The sequence below is a fragment of the Malus domestica genome, chromosome 08 (assembly GCF_042453785.1).
Source record: "Malus domestica chromosome 08, GDT2T_hap1".
Lineage (NCBI taxonomy): Eukaryota > Viridiplantae > Streptophyta > Magnoliopsida > Rosales > Rosaceae > Malus > Malus domestica.
This window is the reverse complement of record NC_091668.1, coordinates 12,040,844-12,057,987: the sequence shown is the minus strand read 5'-3', so window position 1 is coordinate 12,057,987 and position 17,144 is coordinate 12,040,844. Positions and strand designations below refer to the sequence as shown.

The window sequence follows — 17,144 nt, the reverse complement described above, 5'->3', positions numbered from 1 at the left end:
TTTGATTTGTTGCATTTGAATCTCCGGCCACGAAGTCTCCTCGTGGTTATTTACATAATTTCTCAGGGAAGTTACCTTTTCGCGGAGTTGGCAAAGCGCTTCCTGGTTAATGGATTCTCAGTATTTGATCTAGCAACATTTCCAATGGACATTTGAGGAGATTTCCTTAGTTTAAATTTCATGAACGTTAGTTTGATGTCTCGTTGAATTAAGGAAAAAAAAAAGGGAAAACTATCCAAAACATCCTAAAAAAGTTTCGTTTAACCATAAGGACATTCAATTTTGAAAATACCAAGGTTACCCTTGAAAGCCTTGAGACACAATTGAATAAGGAGACAAAACATGCAGTAGCTAGGACAGTATGCAGAAAGTTTCACGTGAATTCACATGGCCTTCATTAAAAAGCAAAAGGAAAAGACAAGTTTGGCAGATGTAGAAATAGTATCAGCAATTTCAGAAACAGTGTGGCAGATGCAAAAACAGTATCAACAATTTCAGAAACAGTGCACTATTCAAAAAGTTGTTTGTCGTTTAGGAATTTGATTTTGTATATAATGGAGCTTTTCCTCCCATACAGAATACACCTCTAGCTCAACATCTCGCAACACCTCAACATAGCAGAGACACACCATACACACACCATCCTTCAATCCTCATACACTCAAGCATCCAAAACCTTCCTAGCATCCTTTGTAAACACTTCTTTTTGTAAACATTCTATATATAAATAAAAGTTCAAGTGTACATATTCAAACAATCTCTAAGTCTTAAGTAAGCTTTTTTTTCTTTCTTTAGGGTGTTTGTTTAATTAGACTTTTAGTCAAAAACAGGAAAACACTATTATAGTTATATTATTAACCTGCTAAACTGATGATCATCTTTGCTCGAGCACTCTGTTATAGTTGAATGTTTGCCATACAAATAACTAGACATTAACCAGAGTACCTCTGAGTTTTTCGTACATTTAAGTTCAGCCGTTAAGGCCTTATACTTGTACTGTGAGTGGCCGTCATGCTGAAACATGTCGAGTTCCATGTGCAAGGTTCTATGTCTAGTTGTTATAATGGTCATCTGACTATTTAACTGCGTCTTGCTATGCGAATTTGGTATCAGAGTCAAGTTTAGCATTTTAATAGTATAATTATAATAGTAAAGTACATTGAGGACGGAAGTCATTGATACAACTGATATCACACTTGTTTATTTTGTATGAACAACAGATATTATTGTCCTTGTAGACCTTGTCAACCACAATCACCAGATATATATTGTCCCATACACTCAACTATAAATAGCATAAAGAGAAGATTAACATATATATCCAAAAGAATAAGCAAGACTTTGAAGAAGCAAAAGTTTTATCTTGGTTATCTTGAACATCCTTCATTTATTCATAAATATAATAACATAGAAGTAAAAAGAGCAACAGATCAAGTTTTAGAGACCTTTAGAGAAGAAAGAGAGTTTCTAAGAAACCAGTTAGCAGTAACTTTAGAAAAAGGTAGACTATAGTTTATGATAGATTATCTTAATTTAGAAATTAGTGAACCTCAAAAAAGAAAAATAACCTTAGACCAAAATAGTTTAGTTTGTTATTTTCTGTTGAAAAAGCATAATCATATTTTGCATAGTGAAGAAAATTCACAAGTCAATAGTATTGTAAATCTTATTATTAGTCAAGTAGAAAATATAAAATTAGAAAATAATAAACATATTGTTAAACCAGTTGTTAGAGCATGTTCAGAAAAATTCCATAAAAATAATTAGACAAAATTTAGATTATATTACATCTCAGTTAGAAGATAATAATAAAAATATTCAAAGGTTTCCTAGCAAAAAAGAGATAAAAGAGTTTGTTGATCTCATAAATAGTGAGCCGAAGCAAGTAGAACTTAGATTACTAGAAATAGTTGAGCAGTTAAAATTAGAAATTCAAAAAATTCAATTAGTGAAAAAAGAGTTGAGTGAATAAATAGATAAGTTGCATAATAAAATACATAAATTATTAGTTTAATGACCGATTCTAGAACTAGCAGAAAATATATCCAAGTTTTGAAAGAAATTAGTAAGTTAGATAAAGAACCAGTAGGTTTAACAGATTTTTCAACACAAGTATCCAGTAGTAATATTCCCATTAGGCAAATAATTTAATTATTCAATTAGTCTTAAGTTTAGTTGAAAAATTAAATCAAGTTGAAGAACAAATAGCAGAAATAAACCAAGTTTTACATAACACATCTTCATCACTTCCACCATCTTTACTAGATAAATTAGAAAATTTAACTTTAAGTGCAAATAATCATATCAGAAGACCTAAGCTAAATCCTTTTGATAATAGAAAATGGAACTCTTTAGGAAAAGAAGGAAAAAAAGTAGTTAGAGCTGAAAATATCTATCCAAATGAAGAAGAAGCACAAGAATTTATTAGAAGAGGTTTTGAGAGAACACAGAAAAATAAATATAACTTGTATCAATTAGGTTTATTTGAAAACATAAGTAGAATTGTAATAGCATCAGTCAACATGAAGTTAACTGTATTGATAAAGAAGTCACACTTAATCTAATTAGTAAAGAAGCAGTTACTCATTTGAGAAAATCACATTTTAGTCAGATTCATATAGGAACAATATTAATTGGAATAGCAGGATTAACCAGAGCACAAGTAGACACAAAAGTATTAGTATACATATATGATGATAGATGGGATAATCACCAACAAGCAGCAATAGCAACAGCTGAAGTAGACTTAAGTTCAAACTTAGCAGTCATATGTTGTATTCCAAATTATGTTATGACGATTAATGAATTTAGTAAATATATTAAAGTGAGCATAAGAACAAAAAATTATAATATGAAATGAGAGTATAAAAATTTGTGTATTAGCTTAATGTATATAGGTAAAGTGTCTGATAGATATTATCATAAGTTTAATTTAGAGTTTCAAAATTTAGTTCAAACATTTGATAGTAAACATGTAAATATGATAGAAGCAAAACCCGTAGATAATAGCTTTTTAAAAAGAACTTAGTGGACATTTCCTAATTTACAAGTAGCAACAAATAGACAACTAGATAAAGTACAAATATATGAAACTAGTATAGGTCAAGCAACAATTAGGTTTAGTAATTATTAGCAACTATAAAAAAAATAGAAGAAGATGAAAGTGAAATCGAAAATGAGAGTATACATATGGCTTTTGATAATTTAGATATTAATTTAGTTGAGCAAAACTTTAATCATTTTGTAGATAAGCTTATAGAAGATATTGATCATTTAGATAAAGAACTATATTTGGAAAAATATAAGACATATGATTTAGGACTACATAGAATTTTAGACGAAGAGATTAAAAAATTAATCTTAGAATTAGGTGTAGAACATATTTTAGGATCAAAATAATATAATAATTTATTAAAATTGAAAGCAGAATGTAATCCAGCAGAAGAAAGTAGTACATCAGGAGTAGAAAATCCAGAACACGCAAGTAGAACTAATTAACAATTTTTTAGACCAACAAATGAACAATATAATGAAAAAGCAAAAGTAGATTATATAGAAGAAAGTATGATAAAACCTAGAAAAAATAGGATTCCATATTTGAGAGGGTTAGAACAAATTAATACAGCTGGTAATATATTATATTAAATTTAGATAATGTAGATCCACAAGATTAGGAAAGAACGATTGAGAGATGGGAAAAAGGCTGCGTACATGCAGCATTAATGTTAGATTTTAGTAATTCACAAAATATGTTAGATTACTTTGAGCATACTTTGGATGGTTTAGTTTTTTTTTAGTTCCAGTCATGGAAAGTCCCAAATCCAGAACAGCATCAGGCAGCTAAAACACATTTTAATATTGATGATTTTGTTACTTTGATTAAACAAGAGTTTTTAGACCATAATAGGTTAGAATTGATGGCAGAAGCGAACAAGAACAAATAAGAGCAATTAGAAATTTAGAACAATTAGAATTAGTAATATTAATTTATTAGATACTTATATGACAAAAATAAAAGGACCAATAGGTGAAAAAATTTGGAATGAATGGCAAAAGCATCCAAAGAAGAATGATATTGCAATAGGACCTAGAATTCAACATGTATATGATATACTTAGACAAGAGTGTAGTCAAATAAAAGCAAAGAGACAAATTAGAAAACAATTTTACATGAGTTGTAAAAATATAGATTTACCACAACAGTATGGTTGCCATAAGAAAAATAAGCATAAGAAAATATACAAAAAGAAATATAAGTTGTATAAACTCTACAAACAACATAAGAATTTCTGTATAAGACCTTCAAGAACATATAGGAAGAGAAAATATATTCCAAAACAATTTAGAAAAAGAAGTGGCAAACCTTGGATTAGAAAATATAAAACACCAAAAGATAAGAGTAGTTGTAAATATTATTCATGTGGAGAAGCTGGACATATTAGACCTAAATGTCCAAAATAAGGTAAACAGTCGAAATAAAAAATACATTTGATGAAGTTGTTTAAGTTAGAAGAAGATGAGGATATTCAGTCAATATACAATTTAGATGATTTAAGTGATAATGAGAGTATTTATAGTATAGAGAGTATAGAGAGTATTAACATGATAGATTCAAACTCGGAAGATTCAAGTAGCACAAATAGTGATCTAGAAGAGTATATGTGTGCATTCATAGAAGGGCAACATGAAGAATAATATAAATACATTAATTTAGGTTGGCCAGAAAAAGTGTGAAAAGTGTTATAGTAATAGGTTATTAGAAGTTAATTCAGTAGAATCACAAGAAAATACTGAAATATTAGGAAATATTGTTCATAGTATAAAAAAACCAAAAAATAATTCTTTTATTACCATAAATTGTGAAATAGAATTAGCAAAAAAACATAAGATACAAACAACAGCTATGATAGATACAAGGAGTACAAAGAGTGTCATAAGAGAAGAGTTACTACCAGAAAAATATAGACAAAAATTAGCAAAACTAGTGAGAATAACACAATTTGATGATAGATCAGTTTACTTAACACATTGTATAAATAATGAGTTTATTAAAGTAGAAAAACAACAATTTAATTTACCATTAACATTTGTTTCACCAGTAGGATCATATCCATTCATTTTAGGTTTAAACTTTTTGAAAAATTTACAAGGTTTTTTATTTATGAACCCTAACATAACATTTTTCAAAAGAGGCATTATAATAACTGACCAAAGTAATGTTGTAGAAGCATACAAAAGAAAATGATGAGCATAATAACGTAAAAGAGTTTGATGAAGACATATTTGAACATGAATATCCAATTTTAAAAGAAGGAAACCATATATAAATATTACAATTAAGTAAACCAAGGCGTTTAGAAGAATTATTACAATTAGTAGAACAAACTAGAATTATAGGTGAAGACCCACAGTTACATTAGAGTAAAAATAAAATACTAGCAAAATGAGATATAATTAACCCATATTTAACCATTAAGACGGCTGATATGCCTTGTAGTTTAATAGATAAACAAGAGTTTGAGCAACAAATAAAAGTTTAAATTTAAAAGTAATTAGACCCTCTAAGTCTAGACATCGATCAGCAGCATTTATTGTAAGAAAACATTCAGAACTAAAGAGAGGTAAGACTAGAATAGTTTATAATTACAAGAGATTAAATGATAATACATATGAAGATAGTTATAAGTTACCAAATGAGGATGAGCTTATAAATAAAATTCAAGAGAGTAAATATTTTAGTAAATTTGATTGTAAATCAGGTTTTTGGCAAATACGATTAGCAGAAGAATCAATTGAGTGGACAACTTTTACTTGTCCAGAAGAACATTATGAGTGGCTTGTTATACCATTTAGACTTAAAAATACTCCATCGATCTTTCAAAGAAAGATGGACCAAATTTTCAAGAAATATGATAATTTTTGTATTGTTTATGTAGACGATAGCTTAGTACATAGTAAAAATAGAAATGAACATATGAAACATTTAAAGATAGTTTTACAAGAATTTATTATAATGGAATTGTGATTAGCAAAAATAAAATAGCATTAGAAAAACAAGATATATAATTTTTAAGAATGTATATCAAGTCAGGTACAATACAATTACAAGATTATATAGGTAAAAAGGTCTTAGAATTTCTAGATAAGTTAGAAGACAAAAAACAATTACAAGTATTTTTAGGATTGTTAAATTATGTAAGAAATTTTATCCCTGATTTAGGAAGGAAAATAACAGTATTACATAGTAAAACTAGCAAAACAGGACAAAAATATTTTAATAGTGAAGATATAAAATTAGTACAAAATATAAAGGAAGAAATTACTAAACTTAAGCCATTAACCTTACCATTAGATGATAGTTACAAAATAGTTGAAACAGATGCTTCATCATTAGGATGTGCAGATATATTATACCAGAAAAAGCATAAGGAGTCACCAAAATCTGATGAACAAGTTTGTAGATATTCATCAGGAAAATTTAGTGATGTACAGTCAAGATTACCATCAACAGATTTAGAAATTTTAGGGATAATTAATTCACTTGAAGCATTTTATTTATTTTTACATAATGAAGTATTTACGATTAGAACAGATTGTCAAAACATAGTTTCTCATTATAATAAGATACATGCTAATAAACAGGCAACCCGAAGATGAGTTAATTTTGTTGATTCAATTACAGGAAATGGTTTTAAACCAATTTTTGAACATATAAAAGGTAATGACAATACATTAGTCGATATCTTATCAAGATTAATTTGTTGAACATGTATGGAATATCATGGACCATCATCAGCAAATAGCACAAGGCCACAAGGCAGAAGAACTTTTTTTCAATAGCATAATGATGCACCATCAACCTCCACCATTCAGTGGATTTCAAAATAGCATAAGCAGACCAACATCACCACCAGCACCCACTTTCAATTTTAATGGCAATATTGTTGAAGGAATCAGAAATCCAACTCTGAGATATAGGCCAAGAGTACCAGGACTTTTTGATAGGCAACATGTTCTCTTAGATAATTTTTGGAATATCCAAATCAAGTAGCCAAACATGAGGTTAGGTCATGAAAAATTAATTAGAGCCTTGGAACAAGAGTTTGATAGTTTTAGTTTTAATTTCCATCAAAGCCAGCATCATATTCATTCTCTTGAGTACAACATTCAAGTCATCTCTAGAGAACACAAGTCTTTATTTAGTAAGTTTACCAAAATGAACCAAGAACTCCAAGCTCTTAGAATGCAGCAGAAGGCAAGTGACACCCTAAAAAGAGAATTGAAGATAGGTTTAGAAATTGATCAGCATAAGAATAAAGGAAAAGAGATTATTGAACCCATAGAATAATAGGCTAATGAGCCCATAGAAGAGATTAAGATTAAGCTCTTAGAAGAAGACTTTGAAATGGAGCAGCATTAAAATAATGAGCAGCATCAGCATCTGAGTGACAAATACAAAAAAAGAAAAATATGAAAGTTTTCTTAGGAATATATATTTAGAATTAATATTAGATGATATTTTATCAGAAGAAATTTCAAAAGAAAAATTAAGAATAATGCCAACAGATATGCAAAATGAGATCCTGAGCAGAGCATCACAGTCAATGAAAGAATTACAATTACAATTACAATGTGCCTTGTATCAGTCCATCTTTGATCCAAAATCAGGGATGAATATTATTACAAAGATGTATCTACCATATCTTTGTGATAGTACAGAGAATTGTATTTGTAAACTAGAGGTTAGCATAGCTGTGGTTAGGATTAACATGAGAGTTTTAAACCATGACATTTTAGTTATGAGCATCAGAAAAAGTATAATGTGATAGAAGTTACCCCTGCCTTACTATTAGAGTTTGGTTATCTTGATAAAATATTCATTAACCGTATTTCTCAAGTAGAATCATTTCCTGAAAAACTTATAAAAGTAGCAGAAGATTATCTGGAAAGGTGGAAAGAAATTTGCATAAGCTTTATTAGTAGTCCTCCATATTGGTATGTACATATGCATAAGGAGAAAACTAGTCATATAACCATGATTAGTGAAGAGTCTTTTAGACTATTCCCTATCTCCTCACATAGGCTCCTTCATACAAAGATATTTTAAAATTTAGAGGGATCCAAATGTTTGCCTTAGATGAGTTTGAAGACTTTAGGTATGATATGATATTAGTAGCAGAGGAAGAAGAGATGTATATTTACAGCAAGTTAAGAATCAGTTATCAGCCTTATTGGAAGCCTTAAAATTTCAAAGAAGAAACAGTAGAAATGTACTACAAGGTGAAAGAAGATAGAGAAAGAGATGCAGAGCTAGTAGAAGGTGATGAATAGTACTGGAATAATTTGACAGAAGAAGAGCTACATAACATCGACAACATGATGGAAACATGAAGAGCTGGCTGTAAATTAGCATAAGTTTAATAGCATAATGTAAAATAATGTATTCCCAGACAGAAATGTCAACATTATTGTGGACCCCGCTGTAATGGCATAAGAGTAAATAAAGAAAAGAGCCTGATCCATTATACACTTTTTATACACAAAATGTCCTTTTGATTAAGAATAAACAGTGCCAGACCCTTTTCATTAAAACTCCGAAAAAAAAGGAGTTCTCATCGTGTTAATTAAGTGAATGCCCAAGAAATAGCGATCCATTGACTTTCTAAATTATTTTAACTTAAAAAAGGAATATTCGAACATAGGTGCAAGAGAGCAGGCATATTGTTTTAGTTAATTGACCTAACACCACTATTCATACATTGATATAACTAACGAGAAGATTGCAAAATGGTGAATAATATGTGAGACCTACATCAGTGAGGGACCAAATTCTACAAGCCACCTAATACTTAGGTATCGTTTGGTATGCAGACAAGACGGGACGGAACATAATGGGACGGAACGGGATGGGACGGAACGGAGAGGGAGCAAAGATGCTCTCGGATGGAAACAAGGAGGAAGAAGGAGACGGAGATGTTATAATTTTGTGTTCTACGGATGTGGAACGAGTAGTTCCAGGGGGTGAGGCGGAACGAAAATTCACTCAAAATTCGTCCCATGGAACAACACGTTCCACTCATTTTAGGCGCACCAAACGTGGGATGAAATGCCTCATCCCACTCAGTTCCATCCCATTCCATGTACCAAATGGTACCTTAGGGAATCATCAGAGCAGTGGCCAACCTACCTAACGCCTAGGTGGAGCTAGCTGAGATTTTTAGAACAATACTTAGAAGAAGTTAAACTACTCTTCATATTGTTAATTAATTTTCGGTAAAACTTCAATTTTTTTTTCACTAGCAAAATTGTAAAGTTCTGTAGCGTATGAATTATTTTGCGCTGAGTTGTCAATGGCTTTCCTTTTCATCATCCTACTCCCACTGCTCCTACCTTATCTGAAATCTGAATGGCCTCATGCACTCCAGTGGCATTTCCGTAATTTTCAACGCAACACAAGAATGCACTGCTTAGCTCTTCCTTCTTCCAGCTTACAAACTGGCGAGCTTTCTCTCCATTTTTTCTCGTCAACCAAACAGAAATTAAAATAATAATAATAATTTTGCTACAATTTCTTTTATTCTTCTGAGTATATGATGACACAAACAATCAAGTGGCATGAAGGAGTACTGCATGGCTGTGCCTCATTCCCATCCTCTGCTATTCCAATCTTCAACACCAGGTTCTTATGCTCTTCAATTTTTCCCTTTTCTAATTCTAGCCATAATCTACACTTAATTAATTTAAACTACGGGGAGGGAGATCCGAACTTTGGTAAAAAGAGGGAGAGCGCATGTTGTTGTAGCCAACTTGGCCGAGTCAAAGTCCGCTATTTCTTTCAATCATTAGTTTTGACACAAGTGATATTGGGAGGGGAAATTCGAACCCAGAATCCCGAATGCGGGGTAAATGCTCTTAACCGCTTTGAGCTACAAGCTCCTTGCATTGTTTTGTATGAAAGTAACCAGGGAGTGTAGGAAGTATAGTATTTGCTTATAATTTGAGAAAGTTGTTAATTTTGTTGCAGGAAGAAAATTGAGGTGATAAAGCCAACTTCAAAAGCAACGAAGTTTATAAGTTCAGAGTCAAATGGAAATAAAGTAGCAAATTTGTGTGCTACAAAGAAGGAAAGAATTAAGCTGCCAAGTTACGATGTCGGAAGCAAGAGTTTTCACATCAGTGAGTTTTTGAGCCACCAATCAGGAATTGAAGCCATGCTCAACACCAGAGCCTTGGAAAGTTTTCAATCCCTTGATGCTGATACTTATAGGTCAGCATTCTCTTCCTCTTGCTTGTTTAGGACCCGTTTGATAACCATATAGTTTTTAGTTTCTAGTTTTCGCATGCTTGACTTCCTCCATATGCATTAATTTTTGTTTTCAAGGAGCCTTTATTTGTTGTGTTCATTTGAAAAACTTGGACGAAATAAGTTCTTTTGCTTGTTTCAAATTGATTAAACTGTAATTTTGGACAAGATTGCGAGCGACTCACTGTTAGTTATGGAGGGCTTGATTTGGACAATTGAAACTACATGGATGAAGTTGAAATCAAAGTGAAAGTACACGAGCCAAGTTTCCGTTTCATAAAATGTCCGTGGTTGTTTGTGCAGGTGCACTCTGCCAAAACTTAAGCTTTTGAATTATGAAGCTGCTCCAGTTCTGGACTTGAGAGTAACCCCAACAAATGAAGAGTGTATAGTTGAGATGCTTTCTTGCAGGGTAAGTTTCATATCATCCATTTGTTGCAGAAGCTCCTTTGGAGAACTAATTTTTGTATCAAGTTATTCACTGAAGTATTTACCTATCATGGTTTGCAGTTTGAGGGTTCGGAAGCTTTGGAACGCCAAAACAGCCATTTTTCAGGTGAATAATAATTCGGTGAGAATCTCGTAACTTCTGGAGGACTAGGATTTTAGTCCATGGGAATAGAGAATTTTACAAGAAAACTGTCAGCTTCTCAGCATAAAATTTTCTTTTAATCTGTGGTTTCTTTGTACAGCATTCATGACTAATCACATGTCGTGGGACACGAACAACTCTGAATCGTTTTTGGAGGTTGATGTGAAGTTGCAACTCACACTTGAGGTTGTTAATTTTCCCCTTGATTTTTTTTTTTCTTTTCGCTCAATAGCCGATGGTTCAAAACATCATCATGTTTTTCATGCAGATATATACACGCCCCTTTAATATGATGCCGGTATCAGCTGTTGAGCGTCCTGGAAATCTGTAAGCACTTCATTAAATAAACTTCATTCGGATATATAAGGCCCTGTGGCTCAGTTGAGCTTTCCGGAAGAGACATTTTGATGGTTCCTTGGTTAGCACTTAGGGTTCTTCGTGCCATTTTGTTGCGAATGAGAATTTCCTTGTCCCAACCCACAAGCCTTATCTCAAATAGCATGGCATATGCAACTTGCGTGGTGAGGGTAGAGATTCAAGGTTTAGACACCGATTTAATAACCGAAAATAGAGAAAATACTTGCAAATTAGGTATTCATATGTTGAGAATGCATCTTTGTTGCTAACTGTGGAAGTGTGATGACAATGCAGAATGATGCAAGCGTTGGTAGATCGGCTGGTGCCATTGCTTCTGCAGCAACTACTACAAGATTATGGAAAATGGATTGATGAACAGTTACAGGATGTCTCAAAAAGTGGTCCATTCATGCATAGAGAGAGGTAGATTTTCTATCCCTCCGACCATTTTTCGTGTCCGAAATTATGTTAAAAATCACAACTGATAATGCAGCCTTATCTGTGCTTGACAGTTCGTATTCCCCTTTTTTCAGTAGGTGACCTTGCCATCTAATTTAAAGCCGATTGCAACGAGCGAGGGCACGTGTTTGCAGATTGCGTAACCTGGGCACATTGTTCAGCAAACCCTCCAAGGGATTACAAGATAAATCAAGATATCTCAAGTGTACATGACCATATTTCAACTGCGTTTTGAAAAGAAGATGAAACGACAATTTTGCTCGTGTAGTTATACTTTGAACTCAATTTCATTCATCTAGTTTGAATTGCTCGAATCAAGTCCCTATCAATTTGAAGCCAAACTACTTGTTCAAGTGCATCATAAGGAAAAGGGAAGGGAAGGGAAGAATAATGCCCTGCCTTTCTTCCTTAGAAATGGACGACCGCCGGAGCCTAACAACGGTCCCCAGCTTACTGGGAAGAAGGAAGGAGGGTGGAAGGAAGTGTACATTTTGTGCATACAAAAGTCAAACTTCTATTCTTCGGACCATTTTCATGTCTGAAATTATGTTTAGATGCCCGGTGCTGGACTTGAGAGTAACCTACACAAGCTCTTCAAGAAATTTTCACGGAGGTCTAACAATCAGATGGTGATCGTATTAAATACGTGTAAGCATTGTAGCCAATTCCGAATATAGTTGGCTTATATTTCGTGACACCTTCATATTTGCATCAAATCCCTAATAATTATGGACTTAATGGTGACCATCCCTACAAGTGAAGATTGAACGGTTGACATGCTCAAGGTTTTACCAATTATGCATATGATGCTTGTTACAACGGTTCCATTTTTCCATGGCACAACGGTTCCATTTTTCCATGTCCCTAATAATTAAGAAACAGAAAAGGATTAAGCGAGGCTAGCTTTTCGTCAACAACGGTCACAACGGTTCCATTTTTCCATGGCATCCAGATGCTAATAAGGCCAACACCACCAGATTTCATTTTCTTACAGATAACAAACTCCAAGTATTCCGTGCATGCCTGTAATGAGGCGAGTATAAGACTCGCGAAAATATCAAAATAAAATCACACCATTCGATCTGATGGCCAACAAAAATGCTAAAACGTTGCCACATAACATAAACTGCGATACTAAACCATACTACAAATAAGTTGCACGATCTTCATACAGATCCAACCAAAACATTACAACTCAAAGTGCGATGCAGTGAACTTATCAAGCTAATATTCCATCTCCATTCAGCTCCCAGTAGTCAATGACTCCATTGTCTTAGCAAGCATTGACAGGCCTTAGGCACGATAAAAACCTGCAACATAACTAATGTCAGGATTAGAACCACCAATATTAGAAACGTATATTGCTAACGTTAAACACTTGATTCGGAAAACCATGGGTAGAAGATGAGTTGCAAAGAGCCAAAACTGACTTAATAGAAATACCATGTGGACACTACGAGCGTGCCGCTGCCATAATATATAAAGGCATACTTTCTTGCAGATAAAGTTATAAACCAGTACGTTTGATCAGAGGTTTACTACTCTCATTACAGGATTCTCTGCTTTGCAAAAAGGAAGCTAGCGTACAACACAGCTATTAAAACAGTATAAACGTGGAGATAAAAGCATGGCAATCTATGCACAGTAGGTTTTTCAGTAACAAAACAAATGGTTTTCCAGATTTCGCAGAGAATGACAACCAAATGTACTCCCGATGCCACAATATCAGTGAATGTAAAGTTCAATAGAGGATAGTATATACCTTACCACCATATCAGTCTCGATGCCTGGAACGACCATCATTATGTTTGTCACTTCCATATCTCCTTCTCTCGCTTGATCTAGAATCATCATATCTTGCTCTCTTGTAATCAAGGTGTCTATCCCTTTCAGTCTCTTTACTTCCTCTTTCTTCTACTTTTCCCGGCCTTCTATTCCCACGCTCCTCTTCAACATCCTCTCCATTCCTCCTCTCAATTGATTTAGAATCATCATACTTCGCTCTCCTGTAATCCATGTCTCTATCCACATCCTTATTTCCCTGTTCTTCCTCCATTTTTCCAGGTTTTCTATTTCCAAGCTCCTCCTTGTTATCCTCCACCTTTCTGTACTCGTTTTCCTCTTCATCTCTTCCATGCTTCCTTCCCTTATACTCTTCATCCTTATCATGCCTTCCACGCCCTCCACGCCCCCCACGATCCTCTCCATCTCTTCCATTACGTTTTTCACTTTCGCGCCTCCTCTCAATTGATCGAGAATCATCATATTTTGCTCTCATGTAATCCATGTCTCTATCCATATCCTTATTTCCCCGTTCTTCCTCCATTTTTCTAGGTTTTCTATTTCCAAGCTCCTCTTTGTTATCCTCCACCTTTCTGTACTCAGTTTCCTCTTCATTTATCCCATGCTTCCTTCGCTTGTATTCTTCATCCTTGTTGTGCCTTCCACGCCCTCCACGATCCTCTTCGTCTCTTCCATGCTTCCTTCCCCTGTGCTCTTCATCCTTGCTGTGCCTTCCATGCCCTACATCATCCTCTTCATACCTTCCATGCTTTCTCGCTTTGTGTTCCTGATCATCCTTGGTGTAGGTTTTAACTCCTCTCTCTTCATAATCCTGATTGACTCTTGTACTACCCCCTTCTGGTTCAACATCTTTGCTGTAAATTTTGTCCTCGCGCCCTCCTCTAGGTCTTTCCAATCCTGAATATTTCTGATCATCCCTGTTTGGACAATACCTGTCATCATCAATTTGACGACTTATTTCATAACCTTCAACTGCATTAGATCTTAACCCCTTCTCTTCAGAATCAGAATCTTCATCTAAATCATGCCTCCTACGAGATAGTTTGGATTTCTCTACTTCCCTTCTGGATCTGTCCTTGGCACCATCATCACTGCTAGCAGAATCAGAATCATCAGTCTCATACCTTCTACTTTTAATATGCTTCTTATCAACCTTCTGCTTTTTGCCAACATCAGCTTCAGAATCATCTTCATCTGCGTCATGCCTCCTTTGAGGTTTTTTAAATATCTCTACTTGCTTTCTCGAACTGTCCCTCCTAGCATCCTCATCGCTGGTAGCAGAATCAGAATCATCAGTGTCATCCTTTCTGGTCCTACTATGTTTCTTAACGACCTTCTGCTTCCTGCCAACATCAGCTTCAGAATCATCTTCACCTGAATCGTGCCTCCTTTGAGGTTTTTTGAATTTCTCAACTTTCTTTCTTGCACCGCCGCTCCTGGCATCATCGTCACTCGAAGCAGAATCAGAATCATCAGTGCCATCCCTTCTGCTCCTACTATGTTTCTTAACAACCTTCTGCCTCTTTCCAACATCAGCTTCAGAATCATCTTCATCTAAATCTTGCCTCCTTTGAGGCTTTTTGAAATTTTCAACTTTCTTTCTTGCACCGTTCCTCCTAGCATCATCATCACTTGAAGCAGAATCAGAATCATCAGAGCTCTTACTTCTTCTCTTCTCATGCTTCTTCGCAACCTTGTGCTTCTTGTCAAGTTCAACTTCAGAATCATCTTCGCCACTGCTGCTACTTCCACGACTCTTCTTTTTATCAGCCTTGGGAGGAGGACTACCGCTGCTTTCGGTATCGGAAGAATCATACTTATGCCTTCTCTTCCTGCTTTCCTCCTTCTTGTTCCGCCTAGATTCTTTAACACTCTTTTTCTTATCATCCTTTTCAGATTTCTGCTTTTCCTCCCCATGTTTGTTCCGCACGTAGTCCCTGTCCAAAAATGCATGCTCACTTCTCTCTTGAAACTTGCCATCATCTTCTGGACCTTTCTTTCGACTACTTATCTGTCCCTCTTCGATCTCATCAGTATTCTTGTCAGCTGATTCGGGCGCAGCTAGCCCAAGAGCAGCTCTTAATGTTTCCATTTGCTTCTCCTTCCTAGCAGCAATTTGGTGGGTCTGTGTATCTGAAACCCTATTTAAGTAACAAAATACAAAGTTGTTCAATATTCTTCGGGTTAATCAACTTTTAATCACACTGTTACATAGCAAAGTCGCATTCGCATCCAAATGACACTAATCCTAAATATAAGAGACTAAATATTATTCAAAATTGAAATCTTTGTCTCAAGTTTTCATACTTTTAACCAAAAAAAGGAGATAGCAAACTTACTTCTTATCGGAAACCACAACGGCGCCGGGTCCGCCACCCTCTTCCGAAGCCGCGGCGGCGGCTTCGAGAGTCTTCCGAGCCTCATCGAGCTTCTCGGCGATCTCAGCATCGGTGAAACCCTGATCGATGAGCTTATCTTCTAGGACGACGAGCTTGAGTTCAATCTGGCGCTTTCGATCGTGCTCGAGGATGTCTCTGTTGGGCTTCTTGGTGACGCCGCCGGTACCCTGGTCGTCGTCGAAGCCACGGGAGGAGTCGGCGACCTTCCCGGTCCTCGATTTGATGAAGAACTTGTTGGTCTGGATGTAGCCATTGGTCCCCGACCCCCTCGGAGTCTGTAACCCTATTCCGTTGTACATCTCGCCCCCCTTCGAAACCCTAGATCCGAAAATTAACGGATCTAAATCGAGGAGAAACAAAAACAGACGAGGAAGAAGGTGTTTCCTGAAGAAGAATTGCGAGCGATTGTTTTTTGGGGGGAAACAAACGGAAATCTGGATTGGTCACCGCCGTCGCTCTCTCTTATTGTCTTCGTGTAACGGAGCGGAGGAGAAGATAATTATGTAGGGGAAAGACACATAACGGACCGGTTCAATCTTTTGCATTACAATGTTAAACCCGGTCTAATAAACTTCTAAGTTAGAAGTTCTAACGTTAGTGGATAAATTTCTTTTGATCCCTACGCTTATCATTAACTTGCACGCTGACGCTTGTGGTAATTTGCTTTTTTTTTTTTTTTTTTTTTTTTTTTTTTTTTTTTTGAGGAAATTAGAATCCTTTACAATTTTTTTTATATCTTTTAGGCTAAACATTTGTCCTTTTTTAAATTGGCAAATTTGATTAAACTGCTTTGACATGGGTGCCATATGTTGTCTTGAGGAGACATGTTTGCATCTTCCACAACATTCAAATCAAAACGACGGTCAGATGGGCAAGTCATTTTCAGAAATAATAAAGAAAAAAATAGGTCAGATAAATCTCAGAAGTGCAAAAAAAAAAAAAAAAAAAAATTTCTACACACAGCAATTGTCTCAGTGTGTTTTCTGAACACAATTGATGCCTCTATAAAAGAAGATGCAACATGACCACTTATTTAGAAATCAAAGAGGCACCGCTCTTTGAATTTCAAAAGCCTTTCCTGAATAAAGTTTGTTGGCACTTTTCAGATGCAATCTCAGCTTTTGGGATATCAAGGGTAACTTTGTCAAAGATCTCTGACAAAGTTGAAACGTGTGAATTTTGTAGTTCCAACTACACCATTATTACCGACAAGAGTAAAGGAACATCACCA

At 34.8% G+C, this 17,144-nt stretch overlaps 2 protein-coding genes across 8 annotated transcripts; one reads left to right on the top strand and one right to left on the bottom strand.

Moving 5' to 3' along the window:
* Positions 1 to 9,368: 9,368 nt before the first annotated feature.
* On the top strand, positions 9,369 to 12,025 carry LOC103428830 (uncharacterized). Of its 4 annotated transcripts, none has more exons than XM_008366948.4 (8): positions 9,369 to 9,679; positions 10,025 to 10,267; positions 10,607 to 10,715; positions 10,814 to 10,859; positions 10,996 to 11,081; positions 11,164 to 11,222; positions 11,547 to 11,675; positions 11,789 to 12,025. In XM_008366948.4, the coding sequence occupies exons 1-8, from the start codon at positions 9,591 to 9,593 to the stop codon at positions 11,790 to 11,792; spliced, it is 765 nt and encodes a 254-aa protein (XP_008365170.3). In that variant the 5' UTR covers positions 9,369 to 9,590; the 3' UTR covers positions 11,793 to 12,025. The 4 variants fall into 4 exon arrangements, 3 of the variants coding, with proteins under 3 accessions (XP_008365170.3, XP_008365169.3, XP_008365168.3); XM_008366947.4 differs by having other exon boundaries at positions 11,786 to 12,025; XM_008366946.4 differs by having other exon boundaries at positions 11,765 to 12,025.
* A 645-nt stretch (positions 12,026 to 12,670) lies between these two features.
* LOC103428836 (uncharacterized) lies at positions 12,671 to 16,520 on the bottom strand. Of its 4 annotated transcripts, none has more exons than XM_029107020.2 (3): positions 15,854 to 16,520; positions 13,479 to 15,655; positions 12,671 to 13,021 (listed from the first exon to the last, which is right to left on the bottom strand). In XM_029107020.2, the coding sequence occupies exons 1-2, from the start codon at positions 16,210 to 16,212 to the stop codon at positions 13,486 to 13,488; spliced, it is 2,529 nt and encodes an 842-aa protein (XP_028962853.2). In that variant the 5' UTR covers positions 16,213 to 16,520; the 3' UTR covers positions 12,671 to 13,021; positions 13,479 to 13,485. The 4 variants fall into 4 exon arrangements, with proteins under 4 accessions (XP_028962853.2, XP_028962852.2, XP_008365177.3 ...); XM_029107019.2 differs by having other exon boundaries at positions 12,671 to 13,032; positions 13,474 to 15,655; positions 15,854 to 16,464; XM_008366955.4 differs by having other exon boundaries at positions 13,474 to 15,655; positions 15,854 to 16,464.
* Between the last annotated feature and the right edge of the window lie 624 nt (positions 16,521 to 17,144).